The sequence below is a fragment of the Giraffa tippelskirchi genome, chromosome 13 (genome assembly GCF_054371585.1).
Source record: "Giraffa tippelskirchi isolate mGirTip1 chromosome 13, T2T-mGirTip1v1.2.pri, whole genome shotgun sequence".
Classification (NCBI taxonomy): Eukaryota; Metazoa; Chordata; class Mammalia; order Artiodactyla; family Giraffidae; genus Giraffa; species Giraffa tippelskirchi.
In genome coordinates, this window is record NC_137287.1 from 120,458,109 (window position 1) to 120,480,747 (window position 22,639).

The following is a 22,639-nucleotide window of genomic DNA, read 5'->3' on the forward strand; positions in this document are numbered from 1 at the left end:
AGTAGTTTGTGATTAAGAAATGCAGGCTTCCAGCCCTGGAGAAACATTTCACAAGGTGGGAACAATAATGCAGAGGGAAATCCATCAGAAATAGCCCTTTGCTGGCCTGTGTGAGGGCTTCTAGAACAAGAGCAGGAACAATTTAATATGGGTTCTATCAACCTATCATCTCAGATTCCTAAAGTAATTCAAATCCAAATTTAATTTCTATTCTGAAAGGTTGGGATATGGCTTAAAAATTATAACCATGGTGGACAGGACTTGGAGGATACTCAGTAGGAAAGACCCTAATTCTGGGAAAGACTGAAGGCCGGAGGAGGAGGGGACGACAGAGGATGAGATGGTTGGATGGCGTCACCGACTCAATGGACATGGGTTTGAGCAAATTCCAGGAGATGGTGACGGACAGGGAAGCCCGGCGTGCTGCGGCCCATGGGGTCCCCAAGAGCCAGAGATGACTTAGCAATGAACAGCAACCAATGGCTTCATGTGAAAAAGACAGAAAGAGTAACAATAATTACAAGAACCCCTGGCTCTAAGTAGTCAGGTGATGAAAGCTGTTGGGAGGCTGGAAGAAATTCCCAGTTGTGTCTTTTTTACCGAGAAGCAGTTTTCAAGGTGGAGTCTTCTGACGGGGACATCATCCCCACATGACACAAAGCTATGCCCCGACAAAGACCTGTCGGCACTGGGCAGCAGGCCCGCACCCCGGTCATGCACCCCCCAGACAGGACCCTGCGCCCCTCGAGGCTTACTCACTCGGGTGAAGGTCCCCACGAAGTTGTGAATGTCGATGTTTGGCTCTTCCGCATACACATATGAGCGAATCTGAAGAAGGTCCTGTTCCACGGGGGTGACATTTTGGAGGTAAAACAAAGTCAGCGCATGATTAAAAGGGATTTTGGGAAGCATCTACTGTTTTTCAGAAGCAACTGTACTTTCCAAACGGCTCTCAAAACCACGGGGCAGGTGGAAAAAAGAGGGAAACTTTCTAGTAAGCTAGTCTGGGAGTCTCTACCTGCATGATCCCCAAACACCCTGTAGCCCTAAAGGGAAGCCTGTGTTTACCCAGCTTTTCCAGAACTAACTGACGGTGCACATCCCTCTCCCTCTGTGACACTCTTGTTTACAAGAGTCATTCAAACCAACCGAAACCTTCACTCATTCAACAAAGGGCCACAGGGCGCTGACTTTGTGCAAAGCCTCGGAAGGGGCAGAGAGGTGAACAAGTGTGCAAGAACACCTCACACCCATTAGGCTGGCTACTATCAAAGAAACAGGAAAGAGCACTGACTTCCCTGGTGGTCCAGTGGCTAAGAAGCCACCTGCCAGTGCAGGGGACGCAGGTTCAATCCCTGGTCGGGGAACACCCCACGTGCCTCGGCACGACGAAGTGAATGTGCCACAACTACGGAGCCCATCTTCTAGAGCCTGAGTCCCCAGCAACAGAAGCCACCCCGATCAGAAGCCGCGCCCTGCAGAGAGCAGCCCCCGCTCGCCACAGCTGCAGAAAGCCTGTGCAACCAAGACCCGGCATGGCCAGAAGTAAATAAATACATAAGGTTTCAAAAGCAAACGAAACCCCAGGGACTTGTGCACACAAGTCAGGAGCAGGCCTGCTTGCTCCTGGAGGAGAAGCAGCAAGGGCCGGGGTGGGAAGGCAGAGCTGGCGCCGGCAGGCACAGGGACAGAGCAAGAGGGAAATCCATCAGAAACAGTCCTTTTGCTGGCCTGTCTGAGGACTTCTAGAACAGGGCAGGGCCTCCGCAGAGAGACAAGAGCCGCAGGACCGAGTCCCAGTGACTGCGACGCCCTGGGAGAGCCTGAGCAGAGGAGCGCGTGCCCTGCGTTGCCTTTTAATTTCATACCAGGTGCTCAGTCAAGGTTTCTTAAGGGCTGGAGCTGCCCGCCAGAGACCATCAACCACATCAGCCAGATCGGGGTTCACAAGGCCGCACGGCCCGGAACCAGCGAGGGCTCGAGGTGCCAGAGAACCCGGGGCCCCCACAGCCCTGGCTCACAGCGGGCGGCCCACGTGTGGCCCCCGAGGTGGGGGTCAGAGCCCTGCAGGGACACGGCCGTCAGGGGGCTTCTGCAGGGAAAGCTACTCACAGCGGCGGTGGGCAGCCTCTGCGTGCAGGCCACGGGAAGCCGAAGCTTCCAGTCTGTCTCCCCGTCCAGCTGATCCGTCCGCAGGAAGCAGGACCCTGTGGAGGGAAGAGGGGGTGCCCTCTGTGCACCTGGGAGTCACGGGCCCCCCGCGGGGGCGCCGACGGCTCCTGCTCTGGTCAGTGTCAGGACAGTCGGCCAGCGGCCAAGAGGGAAGAAGTAATAGCCGACTTCCCGCTTTCTCCATCAGCTCTGGGTTTAAATCTTCACTCCTCCACTCACAGTGGGAGCTGGGGCTGGTTTCCTGACCGTGCTAAGCCTCAGCATGTTGTGTCTGTAAAATGGGGAGAAATGCACACCTCACAAGCTGGCTGCAGAGGACTCAGTGGGGGTGATCGTACCCCCAGACAGTGGCTGGCACAGGCTCACCAGCACCCAAGTCTATGAGGTGCAGGCGTTACGAGCACCTTCTCAAGAACCGAACCTCCTGGGTTCAAGGCTCCATGACTCACTAGCTGCGCAACTTGAGGCAGCTACTTCCTGTGAGCCTCAGTTTCCTCGCGAGCATAAATGAGGATATTAGAGCGCCGACTCATGCTGTGAGGACTGGAGAGCTGCTTCATGCAAACTGCTCAGACCTGGGAAGGACCACGGAACCGTCAGCCGTGATCATCCACCCGCACGTGAGCCGGGCGCCTATTTCAGTCTGACGTGTGCACATCTGAGCAGCCAGTCAGCCCCACGTTTCATCAGACAGAGATCTACCGAAGATCCCAACACTGCAGGTAAGGCTTCTGAGAACTTTCAGAAAGGCCCCTTCCAGTCCATCTTCTGTTTTTGTTTTTGGGAAGCAGAGAGAACACTCTAGAACCCTAATCCATTTTCACTGACAAGGACCCAAGGACCAATCTGAGGACAAAGCTATAGTGTTTAAAAGACTTTTAATGGAGTACATTCCACGCACCCTGGATGATTTACTGTATCATTAGCATACTTTGGCCACCCGATGCAAAAAGCCAACTCACTGGAAAATACCCTGAGGCTGGAAAAGACTGAGGACAGGAGGAGAAGGGGGCGACAACCGACATGAGATGGTTGGATGGACATGAGTTTGAGCAAATCCCGGGAGACAGCGAAGGACAGGGAAGCCTGGCGTGCCACAGTCCATGGAGTCACAAAGAGTCAGACGCGACTGAGCGACTGAACAAAAACAAATTAAATATGAAACCTCATCCTCACTTTTACCCAATTCATCACAGAATAAGGTTGCAGCAACCTCAAAAGAATATAAATGTGGATTTTTCTCAAGTTCAAAGATCTCTGCTTCTGCCTGCTAGGCAAGAGAAAAATGGCCTTGTGTACTGAGAACAGCTTAAATAACAAAAATAAAAAGGAGGTTTGTGTCAACTGATGAGGCGGACAGGCAGATTCTTGGGGAATCCAGCCCTGCTCTGTGGACACAGGACCTGCGCGTGCGGATGGCTGAGGGTCCAGCATCATTTCATCCGAGGGACGTGAGGATCCATGGATTTGGGTACCCACAGGGGGGTCCTGGAACCAACCCCCCTGGGACACGGAGAGACAGTGGTAACTGTGACATGTAGGGTCTTGTAGGAGACTGGAGAGGGTCCCTCAGGCAAACGGGCTGTAACAATAAATAAACGGACGGGCAGGAGCGACCGTGGCCCCACCACTCGTGAGCCAAGGTTGAGGGGATGGCCACCCCCCTCTCTCCTGCCCGGCTTCTCTCCTGCCCCAACTCATGACACACCTCCCAGTATTTCCTCAGAAGAGACTCTGCTGCTGTTGGCTTCTGTGTGTTAGACACACTTCCTCATCCTGCCAACTCCTGAGATTGAGCTGAACGCAGCCCAGAGGGGAAAACGCCCAGCCACCACGTGTGACTCCCCCAGCAGTGACTCAGCATAGGTCCCGCTATCTCTGTTGTGATCAGAATCTGTTGACCTGCACGCACCAACCACTCCCACCGCCTCTTTTTTTTTTTTTAAAGCCTGCTCTATGAAAAGAAACATTTTTGGTTTGCCTCCATGGCTCCAAAATGATCATCCACTTCTGTTACATTTTCAAATGATTATTTTGCCAAATCACCACTGAAAGGTTAATGGCTATTTTCAAAATTGATCCCAGATGCTTACCGTTTTTTTCTGATGTCCTCAGGAAGATCATGTCGGCAGGGACCCGCTGGTTCTGTGTTATGAACGGACAGACTGTTACCGTGAGTGCCCCTAGGTGGGGGATTCGCCCCCCCTACCCCTGGCCCCCTCACTGGGGAGTGGGGGGCAACCAAAACCCACAGCCTCTTTTAAGTGTCTGCCTTTGTCAGAGACAGATCTGGGGATTTATCCTGTTTTTGAATCTGAAAAATCTTGCACGCTGCTGTTACACTCCTAATCCCCTATTGAAATCTTATTTTGGAAAAAGAGCTTCCCGTTTTCTGGCGAATCCAACCACTACCTCCTGCAACTGCAACCCGCGGGCCCAAAGCCTGCTCCCCAAGCTGGCTCTCGTCCAGGCTGTCTGCCGAAACTACAGACAGACATACGCTCGGCTCATGCTTTCTGCTTCTACCAATTTTCCGGCTTGATGTTTGGCTTTGAGTGGGATTTAAATAAGGAAGTCAAGTAGGAAGAAGCGAAAAAAAGCCACACTCAAAAAAAAAAGGGACGCCAAGAGCAGCCCTCGTGTAACAGGAAAGTGCGTCACAGCAGAAAGAGGTCTGCGAGGGTCTTCGCAGCTGCCACTCAGGAGAGCTTTGCTTTACCTCAAATCAACTGTGAGTTCTTAGATTTAATCCTTTTAAAAGAGCAGAGTTCACTTCCTACAGAAACGAGTCGAGATGCAATGCTTTTCTAATCAAGTAGGACTCCAAGACTCTCCGGGGCCACCCCCGAATCCAGCACCTCCCAGTGTGCACAGCACCAGGAGACAGGAGCCTTGGTTGGAGTAACAGAACAGTGCTACTTTTAAAATGCATCTGTGGCCTTACCGTTCTCACGTTTCACTCAACCCCTACTCCCCGTAAAATGACAGGAAAGCACAATGTTTAAGTCAAAAACACGCAACCTAAAATTGTTCAAGAGGCAAATGACAAACATTTTTATGTGCTGATGCAGCCAGCGGGCCTCTAGGAAAAACTTCATGACGAGTTAAAAACAAAAAGAAGACTCCCAAACAAGGAATACATCAAACAGGAAATCGAAGCTTGTAACCTGTGTAAGTGGGATTTCTGGGAAGAAGCACACGGAAACCGTGAAACAATGTTTTGTGTGTGTGTCTCGTGGGAAAGAGGTGCTTCTCCCAGGCAGAGGTGCTGAGTAGAACCCAGGAAGCTTATGTCCACAGATACAGGAACCGCACGTTAGGATTCGTGACCCACGCGGCAGCCGCGCACGAGCCATGTGACTCCACTCTCACCTTCTCTACGATGATAAGGTCTCCCACCTGGATGCTGGCGCTCTTCACCTTCACCGTCCCTGCAAAGAGACAGGCCCACGATACATCACGTCTGCATTCAAGTCCTCGTGTCTCTACAGAGTGTCCACCGGCCTGCACACCCTGAAGGATGTGCCCTCCAAACCCAGCGGCTGCAGCATCTCCTGCTTCTCTGAGAAAAGGTTCTTCTACGGCAGAGACCAATTCAAAACCTGATCCCCACTTCTGAGAGCCCTAGAAGGACTCACAGGCCTCAAGTCAGATCTTCTGTCCTAATGGCACCTTAGATGCTATTCTAAATCAGCACTGTAAAAGATTCGTTCAGCCTCAAACACACACACAGAGAAATGGGGAAGAAAATCCAAAGTCAGATCCGCGGTCAGAAGATCAACAGTGAATTCTCAGCACCACCAAAAAGAAAGAAGCTAACCCAAAATGACTGTTTTACATTTGCAATTGCTACACAGTATGGTTCACATGGGCTTCCCTGGTGGCTCAGACAGTAAAGAATCGCCTGCAATGCAGGAGACCCTGCTTCCATCCCTGGGTCAGGAAGATCCCTTGGAGAAGGGAATGACCCACTCCAGTATTCTTGGCTGGAGAATCCCATGGACAGAGGAGCCTGGTGCGCTACAGTCCGTGGTCCCAAAGAGCTGGACACGACTGAGGGACTGACACGTGGACATGTTTCATATGTGGAGGAGGACATGGCCCCCGCTCCAGTGTTCTTGCCTGGGAAATCACACAGACTGAGGAACCTGGCGGGCTACAGTCCACGGGGTCGCAAAGAGTCAGACATGACTTAGCGACTCAACAACAACAACAACAAATGGTTTATATGATTATAATCAGACCACAGCTCTGGCTGGATGCTTATCTGGATAAATAATAACAGCCTACATTAAACATGGATTCCAAGCTAAGCACTGTATACACACTGACATCCTGATGGCTTCACTTCCTCCTCTCAATAGCCATCAGAAAAGATATTATCTCTAGCTTTCAGGCAAGGGAAGTGGGCTCAGAGAGGCCCCATCTGTCCCCAGTCTCACAGAACAGGTCAGCACCAAGAGGCACAGCCCCACCTGACTTCAGAGGAAGGAAGAAAAAACAGGAAATTCAATTCAACTCAAACTGAAGTGCAATGGTCTAGGAACTCAAAGAAGACAGTCTCCTCCTCCTAAAAAAGTCCACAGTCTCGTGCAAGAGTCAACAAAGGTGTCCTGGGAAGCGCAGGACAGTAGATAGTTTAGGTTCTGCAGCCAATAAACAAACTCAAGTCTCTCAACAACTGTTCTCCCCAAAGGCCGACAGTCTTTTGTGCGTTTATGGTGTACAATGTAAAGACCATTCTTGGCTCCCGGGCCAAGGTGGTGGGCTGAACTTGGCCTACCAGCTGTAGTCTGCAAACCCATGAGCTATGAGGAAGACAGCAGGATAGATGCTGTGAGTGCAAAATAGTGTGTGAAAACACAGGAGTTAGGTGGGTGCAGAAAGGAAGGAGACCTTCCCCTCTGAAGGAGGACAGAGAACAGTGGCTGGCACCCCGAAGGCACGGGACGACTCATCCCACGTTCAAGCCCCTTCAGCTGAATGCCTGCTGGAGGCCAGGGGTTCCAAGGGTGGCCTCCGTGGGTCTCGCACCCGTGGAGCGGAGGAGGCAAGAGACGCGTAATCAGTGAATGGGGTGGGGCATGGGGAGCTGTCAACACTCTACAGGAGAGCTGAGGTCAGACCTGACCAGATGGTTCTGGCTACCAGCGTGAGACGGGAAAGAGACGCATGAGCGGTACACATACGTGTGTGGCTGCAAGCTGGAACTCCCTCAGCGAGACCAGAAGCATCACATGGAGCACAGAGATGAAGCTCTGTGCGCGGCCCGGTGGCCCAGCACCCTCTGAACAAGCCTGCGGAGGACGTCAGTCTTTGTTCTGGTGACGGACGGAATTCACATGAGGGAGCAACACCACCAAAATCTTCATGTTCCTGGCACCTCCTGTTAGGCCCACTGAATAAGTCCAGGGGTCCTGAATCTGTCCCCCACTGTGGGCGCCTTCATCCAACAGACACCCAGCATTCACCCCCCAGGAACTTGTGCACACAGCTCAGATTATTTTATCTTACACTTTTCACATCATTTAACGCCACGGGTCTTTCTAGTAATTCATCACTGCTGAGATGCTTCAAAGCATTCCGAAGACTTCAACTGAAACAATTCTTTCCAAGAGGTTCCACAGGGTTGATCTTTAACCAATGTTTGTCCTTAATTACATTTTGTCATGGTAACAGTGAGGGGACCTGGTGCTGAAAGAGCAGCTCTCAAACACGAATGACATCTAGGAAGCGCGACGCAGAGGGCTCTCAAGGTGGCTCGGCGGTCCCAGCTGGACCCCCTCCCCGTAAAGGGAGACCCCCAGAGAGCCTCGCTTTCGTAGAGCAGAACTCAAGGCAACGGCCTGAGCCGGGGTACCCTGGGAACCCAGTCGCCTTAAGCATCTGCGACGTCACTATCTTTGCAGAGGGAACCTGCGCTAATCCTAAGAGTCAGCGCATTAGAAATGCATGAATGAACAGGGGGTGCGAAGCACAGAATTCTCTTCCTGCCTGAACAATGCTTCTGGCCCCACCAGGGGGAACCTCGCAACAGACACACTGCTCTTTCTGAGCAGCTTATCAAGGATCTTCCTGGAGGGAAGACCGTAAATTCAGCGCGTCCCCCTACCCCACCCCCTGGTGCCCGTAAGCTCTTCCTTTGCCTGAGTTCACCCCAACTTTCCCAACATAAATTTACACGCTGTCTTTGGTGTTCTCACTGGAATTTATGCTGGTGGCCTGACCCAAACCATCCCTGAGCCCGTGTTCTGATCTTCAAGACCTACTCACACGCTTTCTCTTAACGGCCAGCCCTAAGAAGAACACTGTTATAACTCTTATTAAATAATAACTGCATCTGGATGTGCATGGGTACGTGAGCAAGACAGAGGACAAAATCAGGGGGATTAGCCTAAAAAGGTTAATCTGGGGACAGAAGAGATCTATCCTTTTCTTTGGCATATGTACTTTCTAAATTCTTCACAATGATTTTTTTCTTTTTTTTTTCGAGTTAACACAAGGGGCTCTTCCAATAAGAAAAGAAATATAATAAATTAAATTAGCTCCAACCTCTAAGTGACCAGGCCCAGACTTTCCCCTTCCACAGCGGGGTTCTGATTTACGATGGGTTCATTTGAACTCTGCCTCTCTGTCCATCTGCTCTGCCTCAACAAAAACCCCTTCAATCCACTGTGCTTGCAGAGCCGTTTCTGACCAACCCCAGCAGGCCGACCCCTCCGACAAACCCTCCTACTGTAACCGACTCCATGGCGGGAGGAGGGCAGCGGGGGGCACCCCTGTCCCGAGGTCCCTGGGGTGTCTCAGTCACAGCCCCCTCATTAGCATGTTAGTATTCGGTGGGAGGAGCTTCAGTGTTTCAGGTTCCACACAGGGGACCCTCAGACTCACCCGCTCCACTGAGCAGACACACAGGCCGGACTGTAAGTTTGGACATCGCGGGTCGTGCTGCGATTCTGGGGCAATGAGAACTGTGCAGTTCACAAGTGTGAAATGGACAGCGAGCGGGAGCTGCTGTACAGCACAGGGAGCCAGGCCAGGTGCCCCGCGATGACCGAGGGCGGAGGGATGGCGGGCAAGGCAAGGGGGGGTCCAAGAGGGAGCGGACATCATAACATCCTCCAAATTAAAAAAAAAAATGTCTAGCTCACATCTGCACGCAAAACACACATGTACCTGCTCGTTCTGATGAGAAAAGGCAAAACCAGAAGCACGAAAGGAGGAAAAGCAGCCAGAAGGAAAGAGAAGGGGAAGCAGAGATCCACACTTCGATTCCAACATCACGGGGGGTTTGCTGCCCACATCCAACACCCGAATGACACTCCCTCTCTAAGGAGGCCTCGAGCGGTAAAGAAACCACCGCTGTGGCAGGACAGAAACAGGACCAGAGTCAGCGGTGAAGAGCCAAGCACTCAGTGGCTGGGATTAACTCCCAGAAAGAGAAGAATCTCAAAACTGTGCAAAGGGTCCAAAACACTTGATGTCTAACCGTGCCTGAGCCCCTGTGCTGAGTGTCCCACCAATGTTCCTGCAAAAAAGGAACAGCAGAAACGTTCACACTCTCGCGGAGCTCCCCATCTTCCCGACAAAGGAAAACAAGGCCTGAAAAACGGCACAGTGACAGTGACGATGACCTGGACCTCAAGAGAGACGAGATCCTGAGGCTTCCCCGGCGGCTTGGTGGCGAAGAGTCCGCCTGCCAATGCAGGGGACATGGGTTCAATCCCTGGTCCGGGAAAATCCCACAAGCCCTGGAGCAACAAAGCCCGTGCACCACAACGACTAAGCCTGCGCTTTAGAGTCCGGGAGCCACAACTCCTGAGCCCATGGGCTGCAACTCCTGCAGCCCACACGCCCTAGAGCCCGAGCTCTGCAACGAGAAGCCACTGCAATGCGAAGCCTGCGCACCGCAGGAGAGAGGAGCCCCTGCGCACCACAACTAGAGAAGGCCGGGTGCAGCAGCAAAGACCCAGCACAGCCAACCAAAAGGAAATCAGCTGTTCTGAGCGAGAGAGAGACAGAGAGAGAGAGAGATGGAGAGAGGAGCTGGCCTACAGTCCCTTATCTGACCGCAAGAAAATTCTCTTAACACCCTGCTGAGAAGGTAGCAAACCTACTTCCCAAGGGCTCCTATTTTCTGTTCCTTTTTTTTTTTTTTTTGCTTCCATCTACTCTGAAAGTGAAGTCGCTCAGTTGTGTCCGACTCTTTGCGACCCCATGGACAGTAGCCTACCAGGTTCCTCCGTCCACGGGATTTTCCAGGCAAGAATACTGGAGTGGGTTGCCATTGCCTTCTCCAGATCTTCCCGACCCAGGGATTGAACCCGGGTCTCCAACATTGTAGGCAGACACTTTACCGTCTGAGCCACCAGGGAAGCCTCCATCTACTCTAGAGACTCCTAAAGCTTCTAGAAACAGAGCCCAGTCCTGTGTATTCATGGACCTGTGTATTCACATGGACCCCCTCACCCTTGGGCGAATGGCCTACTCTTTTCATACCATAATTCTTCATAACTTTTAAACAAGGGACCCTGAATTTTCATTCTGCACCACAAATTACACAGCTGGTCCTGAACAGGAGTGAAAACACGCAGTCACGCCTTCTTTACAAAGTGAGGAGAAGATCTGGTCTAGGAACGGAAGACACAGACCTCCTCACCTTGCCCCCCAGGCCTCCCTTCTCTTTCAGACCCTGTCACACTCAACCTCCAACCTCTTGGCTCTGGGATTTTCACGTATCTTTGCAGAAACTCGACAGAAGTTGGGTAAGAGATTTTTCAAAGATTAAGCGGCAGATTGCCTGCCGGCCACATCCTGAATCATGAAATGCCTTCCATAAAATAAATGCACCTCGCTCAGCTTCCGCCACTTCATCCAAGCCGTCTCTTGAGTCAGAGTTTATAATGGGGAACAAACTTCCAACTACTAGATCTGTTTATTTCTGCAGAGATGGACCCCCAAGCCTTTCATAAGCAAACCTATTGAGCCCAAGCCATGCTTTTCATGGATGAGAGCTTCAGAATAAGGGCAGTTTGTCTACACTGCAGAGAGAAACCAGATGTTTTCCATGAGTCGAAACAAGCAAATGACAATTCAGTCAAACTGCAGAACAGCCCGCAAAAAAAAAAAAGTAAATTCCAGGGCACTAGTACGTGTGGGTCAATTTTCTGACCCCCGAACACCTCCAGCCATACTTCTATTTTTCATTGTGCACGCAGGACATTAATCGCCTCTGTAGGTCTCTAGCAGCAAGCTCCATGCACTAACCCTGGTTAATGTGTAACTCTTTAACTCGCACTCTAAGCTGACTGTGACAGTGATGAGTTGTAAATTCTACAGCATGTGTACATTTCCTGGGCTTGACACGAAAACGCCTCTGCAGACCCGGCAGAGTTCACAGGTTTAAAGTGGATATTTTTGTCTTCCAATCGGGTTGTCTTGCATTGCCCAAAGCCAAAGAAAAGACTGTTATGTGAAAACAGGCAAAGGGTAGAAGAGTATTATTATAAATTCCACGGGCCACTTCCTGGAGCTTTTGTTTAAATTAGCAGGAACTTTAAAAAGAAAGGCTGGAGTTTAAATTTAACAAGTTTATACTCAACAGAGGCTTTTAAAATAAATATATAAATGGTCCTCACTGCTTCTGGTGCCCAATAATGATGGAATAGACCAGCACCCCCGGCAGGGGGTAAATACCTGTTGGGAAAGATAACAGTGCAATTTGCATGTGAGATTTTTTTCTGGGGTTGCTTTTTTATCTTGATTAAACAGTAGATCAGTTCACCAGTGATTTGTAATACAGTGAATTTTGAGTAGTTTGAAAGAATAAGAGGAACCTTATGAGTCTGAAATAACAAACTTCGTATCTGTCAGAAAATGTATGGGAAAGTGTTTGGCAAGACCTATTTTAAGTTAAGGCTTGTAAAAGCTAATGCTCTGAATCTTAATGAGAGAAGCCTGGGAAGGGAAATGCTTTGCTTACTGAGCTGTATTTGAGAGCCTCAGTAAAAACCTTTGCAGTAGTTTTGCAGCAGGAATATCCAAAAGACCATCACTGAGCAGATGCAAGCTATTTAGGAACAAAATGGATAAGGTCGTAGTGTATAGCACAGGAACTAGCTTCAATAACCTGTAATAAATCTCAGTGGAAAAGAATATATAGATGTATCACTGAATCACTATGCTGTATACCAGAAATTAACATAACGTTATAAATCAACTATACGTCAGTAAAATAAAATTTTTAGGGAACTGTATTCAATGTCCTGTGAGAAACCATAACAGAAGGAATATACAAGAAAGAAATGTCTGTATGTGTCTAACCGAGTCACTGCTATACAGCGGAGACCGGCGCAACACTGGAAATCAACTATACATCAATTTCAAAAATAAAGTTTAAAATAATTTGTAATTAAAAAGTGTTAAAAAACTATCATCACTGTAATTCTCTTCTCAAAAAAAGTATGAAGCCTTTTTTAGTGTTATCCCATGTCTGAACAGAGTTCATACTTGAAAACGTAAGTGGTACCTGTGTTTAAGAATACAGAGTTTCCGTTTAGCTAATTAACTATTAGCTAAACAATTGCCACTAATGAAGTCATGTTCCCTGTCCTATCCAATCTCCTCCCGACTAACTCCACTGGAATACAAGGTCCTAAAGGAAACACATGTGTGTCTTTATACCTCAAATTTTAGTCATATTCATTGCAGTCCTAAATAATGGGGTAAAGTGGATTCTGAATTAAATTTTTAAAAACGTTATCACTCTCAAATGGAAGTGAGATCCTTGAGATTATTCTGTAACTGGCAAAGGGTGCACAGAGAAGCCTGGAGGAACAATCTGGAAAGAACGGGGGGAGGGTGAAGATACCAGTTCCATTTTTTAACACCACATCTGTCCCAAAAAGCTGAAGATAAGACAGATTCCCTCCATTTTGCACAGACCTTTGGCTTATGACTTAGGGTTCACCCTGTGCCCAGATGTCCCCAGCAGGAAAGAAGCACCAGCAATTGTGTTAATTGTGCTTCTGTTTGCACTTTCTTTCAAGGCTAATTATCCACTTGCTTCATTTAGCCCTTGATCACAAGTTAGGCTGGGAAAACATTCCTGGCATGAAGACCCCTGGAATTCATCTGGTGAAAATGTGAAACCAGTTACCCACGCCCACCTGTGATAAGCAAGGCAGGTTCCCCCCTTCAGAAATAAAGTTTGGGTTTGGGGAAAGTCAAAGATAAAGAAAAATAATTCCTTTACGAATTATTATTTCTTGGCCCAAGCCAAATCTTTCAAGTAACAAAACAAAGTGTTGCTGAGCCTGCTACGACTTCAAGACCCTCTCTTCTTAGGCTTTGGTGTTTCCAGAGCCACTGAATGCTATTAATTTGGAAACACAGCTCTACAATTCAAGTCATAAAATGCACAAAGGTCAAAGAACCTCTCTTAAGTCTCTGATCAGGTTTAAATGTGGCTTTCAAGTAGGACGAAAGGGGATGATTACTTATTTAAAAGCATCCTTCCTACGTGGCTTTCAACAGTTTGTTCGCCTCAGAATGAAGGGGCTGGATCGACTTCTTTGGACTCAGAAATGTGTTTTTTCATATTATATATTCAATATCCTGTAATAAATCGTAACGGAAAATAATCTGAAAAGGCTTCCCAGTTGGCTCAGAGGTAAAGAATCTGCCTGCAATGCAGGAGATGCAAGAGATGCAGGTTCACTCCCTGGGTCGGGAAGATCCCCTGGAGAAGGAAATCACTCCAGTATTCTTGCCTGGAAAGTCCCATGGACAGAGGAACCTAGTGAGGAACCATGGGAGTCACGAGAGTTAGACACGACTTAGTGACTAAACCACCATCATGTATATGTGTGGGGTCGGCCAAAAAGGTCTCACAGAAAAATGCAAGCGAACGTTTTGGCCAACTCAATATATAACTGAATCATGTTGCTGTACCCCAGAAACAAACACAATGTAACACAACGCTGTAAATCAACTAAAACTTCAATTTTAAAAACGCGTTTTTAAACTATGTACTAAAGCTGAACACTGCGGCAATTATTAAGAGACTCTATGGGGAAGTCTGGGCCTCAGCTCGTCGGGGCCCAGTGGTGACTAGACTCATCGACAACGGTGTTACATCAGACAACCAGACTTACATCACAGCTCCACCCTGTAACTGCTACGTCACCTCAGACACGACGCTGTCCCTCTCTGAGCCTCGGTTGTCCATCTGTAAAACCCACCTCCGTGAGGCTGTTTTAAAAAGTACAGAGCAGACCTTATCCAGCACCTGGCTGGTTTACAGTCGGAAAACCTTTCTTCGTTTTTTTCTCTCCTGCTTCCCACTTTGGACAGCATTTTTCTGACAGTTCCAATGCCACCTTCTCCCTGCTGCAGGCCTTGATGACAGATTCCTGGATCACAAAATGAACTTGCCCAGAGTCTCAGGTCTTCACTGGCCTGTATGGTCTTTTCTTCTATTTCCCCAGGAAGGAGAGGCTCAAGAAACAAGGCTGAATTAGGAAAAACAAGATGCAGCCAGAACATGGAATTCTGTCCCCACTCTTCTAACCATCACTGTCTGTGACCTTTGGAGAACTCTTTCTTTTTCCTTTCTTCCAGCTGGGCTGGGTCTTTGTTGAGGCTTACAAGCTTCTCCATTTGCTGAGCACAAGCTCTACAGCATGCCGGCTCAGTAACTTAGCTGTCCTGCAGCGTGTAGGAACTTAGTTCCCTGACCAGGGATTGAAGCCTAGTCCCCTGCATTAGAAAGCAGGGCTCTTAACCTCTGGATCTCCAGGGAAATCCCCTGGAACTCTTTACCAGGCCGCGTCCCCGGCATGTGATCCATGTGACGGCACGGGGGGATGCTCTCGGAGGCGGCCGTGCCTTGGTTTAACGCTCTGCTGCGCCATCTTGAAATTCTGAACAATGTTTGAATGGGGGCGCCTTGCCCCTTGTGTTCATTCTGCATTCAGCGCTGCAAATCACAAAGCCAGTCCTGCCTTCTTCAGTCCTCTAGGACTCAGGATGCAGGTCACCTCTTCTGCGAAGACATCAGCAGCTCCTGCCTGATGTACTCCCATAGCCTCCTGTAACTTCCGGCTCATACCTCCATTTAGTCATCCACCAATATTTAAGGAAGCCCTGCTACAACACCACTAGTGCTGCCTTTCTTGGGCACAGACCTAATCCCAGCCCAGTGCTCAATTCTTCTCATGCAAGAGTTCTATTCACAGCAACTCTCTAAGGCACGCACTATGATTATCCCCAGTTTACTGACTGGTTAAGGGATCTACCCCCATGGCAGAGGGGCAGTGGAAGCAGGACTCTTGAATCCAGCAGAACACAAACTCGGAACCACTAATTTCGTCCACCACCAGGCACTGTGCTCAGAACCAGAAATGCAGTGGTTGCTTAGAAAGGCCATAACACTTGTGCCACTAAGTATAATTACAAGTTACATTTTATAATCATCCTAATTACCTGTCTTGATACCTTGCTGCACTGTTAATTCCTTGAACTCCCAATCTCTCATGTTTCTCTCTGTAATACACAAACCTATCACAAACCTGGGAAGTGATGGAGTCTCAAATATCCTTCAAGAGTGAATAAAAGGTCATTTCTACATGTAGGTTAATTTTACTACTGAAGTGCTTCAAATACTTTTTATTAAACTATGACAATTACATTAAAAATTGATCCACTGGTGTGTTGTTTTAGACACATCTTGATTGAAATAAGATGATCTTAAACCCTTGGAAGTAGCAATTGAAAAAAAAAAAAAAACTATCCATTTTGCCTCCCAGTGTAAGCTCCTAATTTCCAGGGTTTTAAGTTCAATTGTTTAAAATCAACTTTTTCCCTCCAAGTTCAGAACTTTTTCAATTTGATTAACATAATGCCTCTAAAACTTTGGCAACATCCCAGAATCTGTGCCATTGACATTCTTATAATGACACTAATTCTGCGATGTCTTGAATCTAATTTTGAGATATCAGGCAAACACAAATTGAGGGACAGACTACAAAGTAACTGGCCTGAAACTGGCCTGTCCTTTTCAGAAATGTCAATGTCACAACAAAGAAATCTGGGGCACTCTGCCAAGTTAGAGGAGATTAAGGAAGCAACAAAATAAAACTGGCAAACCTGTACTGGTTTCTGGACTAGGAAAAAGAACACTATGAAAAAACATTTAAGGAACAAACGGCAAATTCTGAGTAAGAAGTATAGAGGAAATTAATAGTAATATGTTGATGATAAATTTCCTGATTTTGTAATTATACTGTGTTATTTAAGAGAAACATCCTACTAGGAATCAAACACAAGTATTTTGGTGGCTCAGACAGTAGAGAATCTGCCTTCAATGCAGGACACCTGGGTTCAATCCCTGCGTCAGGAAGATCCCCAGGAGAAGGGAATGGCAACCCACTCCAGTATTCTTGCCTGGAGAATCCCATGGATAGAGGAGCCTGGAGGGCTACAGTGCATGAGATCGCAAAGACTAACACACACACACACACACACACACACACACACACATTTAGCAGTTACCTGGAAAAGGAACTGGCAACCCACTCCAGTATTCTCGCCATCAGTCTATGGCTACAGTCCATGAGGTCGAAAGGAGCTGGACATGACTTAGTGACTAAACAGCAGCAGCAGCATTAAGGGGTTAAAAGGGAATAATGTCTGCAACTTAATTCTCAAAGGACTTAGAAAGGGTGAGGGGAGAGTATTAAAAAGCAAGAGCTTAAAAACTGATAGACCTGGGTGAAGGCAAACAGGAGTTTTCCACATAATTTTTGCAACTATTTTGCTAGTTAGAAATTATCACCACCCCCCTACCCAATTATTTGAGCTTCCCCAGTGGTTGAGATGGTAAAGAATCAGCCTGCAATGCAGGAGACACGGGTTCGATCCCTGGATTGGGAAGATCCCCTGGAGAAGGGAATGGCAACCCACTCCAGTATTCTTGCCTGGAGAATCCCGTGGACAGAGGAGCCTGGAGGGCTACAGTCCATGGCGTTGCAAGGAGTCAGACACGACTGAGGGACTAACACTTTGATGTTCTTTCCCCAATTATTTAACTATATTAGTATTAATACAAGTATTGCTGTTATAAACCAGGAAATGATAGAGAACGTAGGTAAATATTATGGCTTACAACCTCATGATCAAGGACTAGATGTTTTGGTTTCCAAACTTGCTTGAATTCCAAAAATAGTATTGAAAAGTATATTTTAGGATGCCATGTGATAAAAACAGAAAATAGTCCTGCGTGGATACACATGCATGTACGTTTCTCTTTGCTTTTGAACTTACTGAAAGAAGATCTTGGTGAAAACCCTCACTCCAGAAAATATTAAGTGATTGAACGGCAAGGTCAAAAAAGGCTTCTTTCTCTTCCTCTCTCTGAAATCCTCCAATTTTAGCTTCTTACCTTGGCCCTTCCCCCCAAAGTGTATCAAATAACTACACCCCCACCCCCCACTCCCCCACCTCCCCCCCACCCCACTTTCACTTTCCAAGCTGACAGTTTTCTTCAGTGCTTCTCTGGGGGGCCAGGGTCTGGGCTGACATTCAGAACTCAGCTCGGTTTTCCCCTCCGGTTGGATTGGCATGACAATGGAAACCACGGGCCACAGAAGGAGACCCACAAAAGAAGACAAGTTTTTAATGCTGGAGCCATCTGCCAGTTCTCCTTAGGTCCTTTTCAAGAGCTGAAGGAAGCTAAAGCAGGGGCTGACAAAGGGAGTCTGCAGGGGAGGGCAGAAAAAAAAAATCATTCACGGGAAAAGCACTTGCAATATGAAAAGAAGCAAAGAAGGTGCGGAGCCTGGACGGCTGACGCATAGGGTCCCCAGACCCTCCTCCCGAGCTCGAGAGAGACCCACCGCACCCTCTCTGGTGGAGCTTCTGTTGGTTGCCAAGCGTTTTAAATGTTACAGTCAGAATATGTTATTAAGGGAGGATTTAATATACACGAACCACAAAAAAACGCCTTGAGAAGGGTCTGATTACCCATGTGGAAAGCCCAAACCACCTGCCTTTGCAAAGATGATGTTGGGGTTTCTTTCTTTAGGTAGCAAAACACCGTAAATAGAAGTAGTTTAGCAATAATAAAACATTTCTATACCAACTCTTAAATCCCCCCTTTTCCCAGAGACTGGCAACTTTTTAAGACCACCAACTACGAAAATCTACTTAAATGAACTAAAGCAAAATACTCTCATGCCCTCACATTGTTGCTGTTTAGTCACTCAGTCGTGTCCGACTCTTTGCGACCCCTTGGACTGTGGCACGCCAGGCTCCTCTGTCCATGGGATTTCCCAGGCGATACTGGAGTGGGTTGCCATTTCCTTCTCCAAGGGATCTTCCCGAACCAGGGATGGAACCTGCGTCTCCTGCCCAGCAGGCAGATTCTTTACCGCTGAGCCACACAGGAAGCGTGCCGTCATGCGTCTACACTAAAAAAAAAACAACCTTGGAGCCTTAAATAAATTTCTCCAAAATTTTTCCTAGAAGGAAAATTCTACTCAAATCCCAGAACCTATGGATGAACTGGTTCTTCAAAAGACTAAGGCACTTAACATAAAGCAGTTCACACCATGGATGGGTGCAGGCTCCCTTAGGCATCTATCTTATCTCTTTCAGAATTCTCAATTTCCTGGAGGTAAAGCACAGTTTTCATCCCCCTCAGCTGCTCCTGAAACACTAATCCCTGAAGAGGATCAGTCATCCTTGGGAGCTTTAGGTAACATTCTCATTTCTTATGGGAAATCTAGGTAGAATCTGTGCTTAGAAATAAAAGTCGACATCAGTTGGGTTGTTTCATGGGTTCTCCATGGTGTATTTGAGTGGGTTTTTTAAATTCCACCATTTCAAAAATTCAAATGAAAGTTTGCCTAGTCAATTCTCTCTGGGTCAGATTATTCACTCTTTATTCTTCCATTTTGCAAATTTATAAGATCCCTTCAAAGAAACCTTCACAGACGCAACATTTAGTGTGAAGTCTGGTGCCTTCTTAAAAAACTAACATTGCAAAGTTGTCACATTAGTTTCGTAATGTTGAAAGTATATCTTTTAGAGCTATGCTCCCTTGAAAACCTGTGTAGGACAGAGTTTGCAGCCTCCACACCAACAGAGCTCAAGTGGCAGAGAATCTGCCTGCGACGCAGGAGACGCGGGTTCCATCCCTGGGTTGGGAAGATCCCCTGGAGGAGGGCATGGCAACCCACTCCAGTATTCCTGCCTGGAGAATCCCATGGACAGAGGAGCCCGGTGGGCTATAGTCAGAGTGTCAGACATGACTGAGCACATACATGCCCAAACACCAACAGAAGGGCTGCCTTCTCAGCCAGCGGGGGAAGACGTGAGCACGCGGAGGACGTCACGAGCACACAGTTAATTCTGGGTGGATAAGGCGCAGGTTCGCCGTCAGCATGGGCTCCAGGGGCACAGTGATGGCCCAGGGATGTGGCCGTAGTCCCCCCAGGCCCGAGGCACACGCTGGCCTCCCCGATGTCGGCCACTGAGCGACTGCCCCGCCCCAGCTGCCCACACCCCACCGGCCCTGGGCTGTGAACTCTGCTCCCTAACCGTCAGCGGCCCGTGGGACCCTGTGCCCACCCTGCCCCCTGCCCCCCTGGGGCTGGGCAGCAGGAGGCTGACCTCTCGCCGTGAGGCGGCTGTAGACCTGGGAGTTCACTTCCTTGTCCCGCATGTAGCATCGGATCTCTTCCACCGCCTCTCGGATGATGGTGACGGCCAGCACAAAGCCCTGCAGGAGAGAGAGAGAGAGATGGTGAGCCGGCCTGAAAGCCTCTGGCCTCCCCTGGGGCCCGGACAGAAGAGATCAGCAGGCACCCGGCAGGTCGGCAGGTTTTTCACATGCCTGAGCGCCAGCAGGCCCACTTCTCTGAATCTCCGACCCCAAGAAACCCCCACGGACACCAGGACGTCCCACTTACCCCCACCCCAGGGTTCCTAGGAGTGAAAGACACAGAAGCCCCAGCACCGTCCAGCCATGGTGAGGGCTGAGCAGTGGGGACACCCCTGACGTCTGTAGCTTACTCGCCGCATGCCGGGTGTCATTGGAAGTACTTTCCACCCCTCGGAGCAGTTCACCCCTGGGATGGCCAAGCTAGCGGGGAAGAGGCTAAGATGCACACGGGTGAAGGACATAAAATGGGCTTCCCTGGTGGCTCAGTCAGTAAAGAATCCACCTGCAATGCAGGAGACCCGGGTTCGATCTCTGGGTCGGGAAGATCCTCAGGAGAAGGAAAAGCAATTCACTCCAGTATTCTTGCCTAGAGAATGCCATGGACAGAGGAGCCTGGTGAACTACAGTCCATGGGGCCTCAAAGAGTCAGACACGACTTAGCAGCTAAACCAAGGACGTAAAGGTCCTGAGTGATCATTCAGGGTCTCCTGTTGCAGAGTCCTTGCTCTCAGATGCCACAATGTTCTGCACCTGCAGAAACCTGGATGGGTGGGACCAAGCAAGTGGACCACCAGGGCACAAAATGAGTCACGATGCCTATTTGTATTGACCCGCCAGTAGGGAAATCAACCTTCCAGACATAACACTGTTCACATAAACACCAACAAAGATTCCATACACTGCTAAAGATTTTCCAATATCCTGAACTTTTTTTTTAATATAAGGTCTCCATTTGTGTGTGTGTGTGTGTGTGTGTGTGTGTGTGTGTGAGTGAGTGTGTGTGTGAGCTCAATCATGTTCAAGTCTTGTGACCCAATGGACTACATCCTGCCTGGCTTCTCTGTCCACGGAATCTTCCAGGCAAGAATTCTGGAGTGGGTTGCCATTTCCTACTCCAGGGGATCTTCCTGACCCAGGGATCAAACCCACATGTCTTGTGTCTCCTGCATTGGCAGGCAGATTTTTTTACCACTGAGCCACCTGGGAAGCCCCCACTCCTTAACTATTGGTTAGATTCCTCTGTAAAGAAGGGGATGGGGTGGGGTGGGGACTTCTTACTTGGCCACAAGGTATGTGGAATCTTAGCTCCCCTGCTGCTGCCGCTAAGTCGCTTCAGTCGTGTCCGACTCTGTGCGACCCCAGAGACGGCAGCCCACCAGGCTCCCCCCGTCCCTGGGATTCTCCGGGCAAGAACACTGGAGTGGGTTGCCATTTCCTTCTCCAACGCAGGGAAGTGAAAAGTGAAAGTGAAGTCGCTCAGCTGTGTCCGTCTCTTAGCAACCCCATGGACTGCAACCTACCAGGCTCTTCCATCCACCGGATTTTCCAGTCAAGAGGACTGGAGTGGGGTGCCATCGCCTTCTCTGCTTAGCTCCCCTAGCAGGGAACAAACCTGTACCCCCTACATTGGAAGGCAAAGTCTTAACGGCTGAACCACCAAGGGAATCCTCATATTCAAGTATTAATTGCACAAGCACCCATTAGTAAAAGGAAAATTGTAAGCCGCCCCACCTTCCCACATTAGATATCCCCACTCATAAAACCTGGTGTGGACTGGTGTCTGTCACCCATGGTAAGAATCCATTTCCGTCTAGATTTTTCTTCTCGTATCAATAAAAGCAAGAACAGCCATTCATTTTTCTTACAAAATAGCCTTGTCATCTCTCTTTTTAAAGTCATTTTTTTTTTAACACAGAGGGCACAATTGCTCCTGAGGTTAGCAGCAGTGAACTCTTTGAGGATTTCATTTTCATATTGTTTACCCCGTGCAATATATTAACTTCAATTCAAAGGACGTTAAATCTCTTATGTAAATCCAGCCAGCGATGTGCCGCTTTGTGGAACCCCTCCCAAGGCCCATACATCTTTGCCATCAAAGGATTTCTCCTGTTTCCAATCAGAAGGAAAGGACACACTGAAGCCAGAGCAAAACTGGTACATTTCAGAATGAAAGCATGACCAGCCCACATAGGGAGGTGAGGGAAAACCTGGGCTGGAAACGCATGGCCCGAAGCACGGCCCACATCTGCAGAATCCCCCTCCCCCACGCTGCTGTTTTGTTCTGGGCCAGAATCCAGGTTTCGCTTGTTCGTTTCTTCAAGTGTTTCAGGTTCTAGTTCTCCCTGCGTGGGTCTGGCTAAATCCCATAGATGTTAATGGGAAGTGTGTGCTTATCACAAAGACAGGAGGCACTAACCTCCCTGCTGCATATAAATACTGCCTCCTAAGTCACCGCGGGCTTCCCAGGTAGCACAGTGGTAAAGAATCTGCCTGCCAATGCTGGAGACACAAGAGTCACAGGTTCAATCCCTGGGTCGGGAAGATCCCCTGGAGGAGGGCATGGCAACCCATTCCAGTGTTCTTGCCTAGGAAATCCTAAGGACATAGGAGCCTGGCAGGCTACAGTTCAAGGGGTCGCAAAAAGTTGGAAACGACTGAGCAACTTAGCACACAGGCACACAGTCAGGTGTTGGGACCCAGAGCTGAAAGTGACTTTCCACTGAGTGAAACTCCTTAAGAGCC

At 48.7% G+C, this 22,639-nt stretch overlaps 1 protein-coding gene across 12 annotated transcripts in view; it reads right to left on the reverse strand.

Annotated features, from left to right (window-relative positions):
* Positions 1-22,639, reverse strand: part of ATP9A (ATPase phospholipid transporting 9A) — a 130,767-nt gene that overhangs the window by 72,064 nt on the left and 36,064 nt on the right. For 10 of the 12 annotated variants that reach the window (XM_081557255.1, XM_081557253.1, XM_081557250.1 and 7 more), the window contains 5 exons: positions 19,846-19,954; positions 5,545-5,603; positions 4,266-4,317; positions 2,113-2,207; positions 760-840 (listed from right to left, as the gene is read on the reverse strand). In XM_081557255.1, coding sequence (XP_081413381.1) covers positions 760-840; positions 2,113-2,207; positions 4,266-4,317; positions 5,545-5,603; positions 19,846-19,954 — 396 coding nt within the window. The remainder of the gene's footprint in view (positions 1-759; positions 841-2,112; positions 2,208-4,265; positions 4,318-5,544; positions 5,604-19,845; positions 19,955-22,639) is intronic. The other 2 variants (XM_081557259.1, XM_081557258.1) reach the window with 1 other exon arrangement.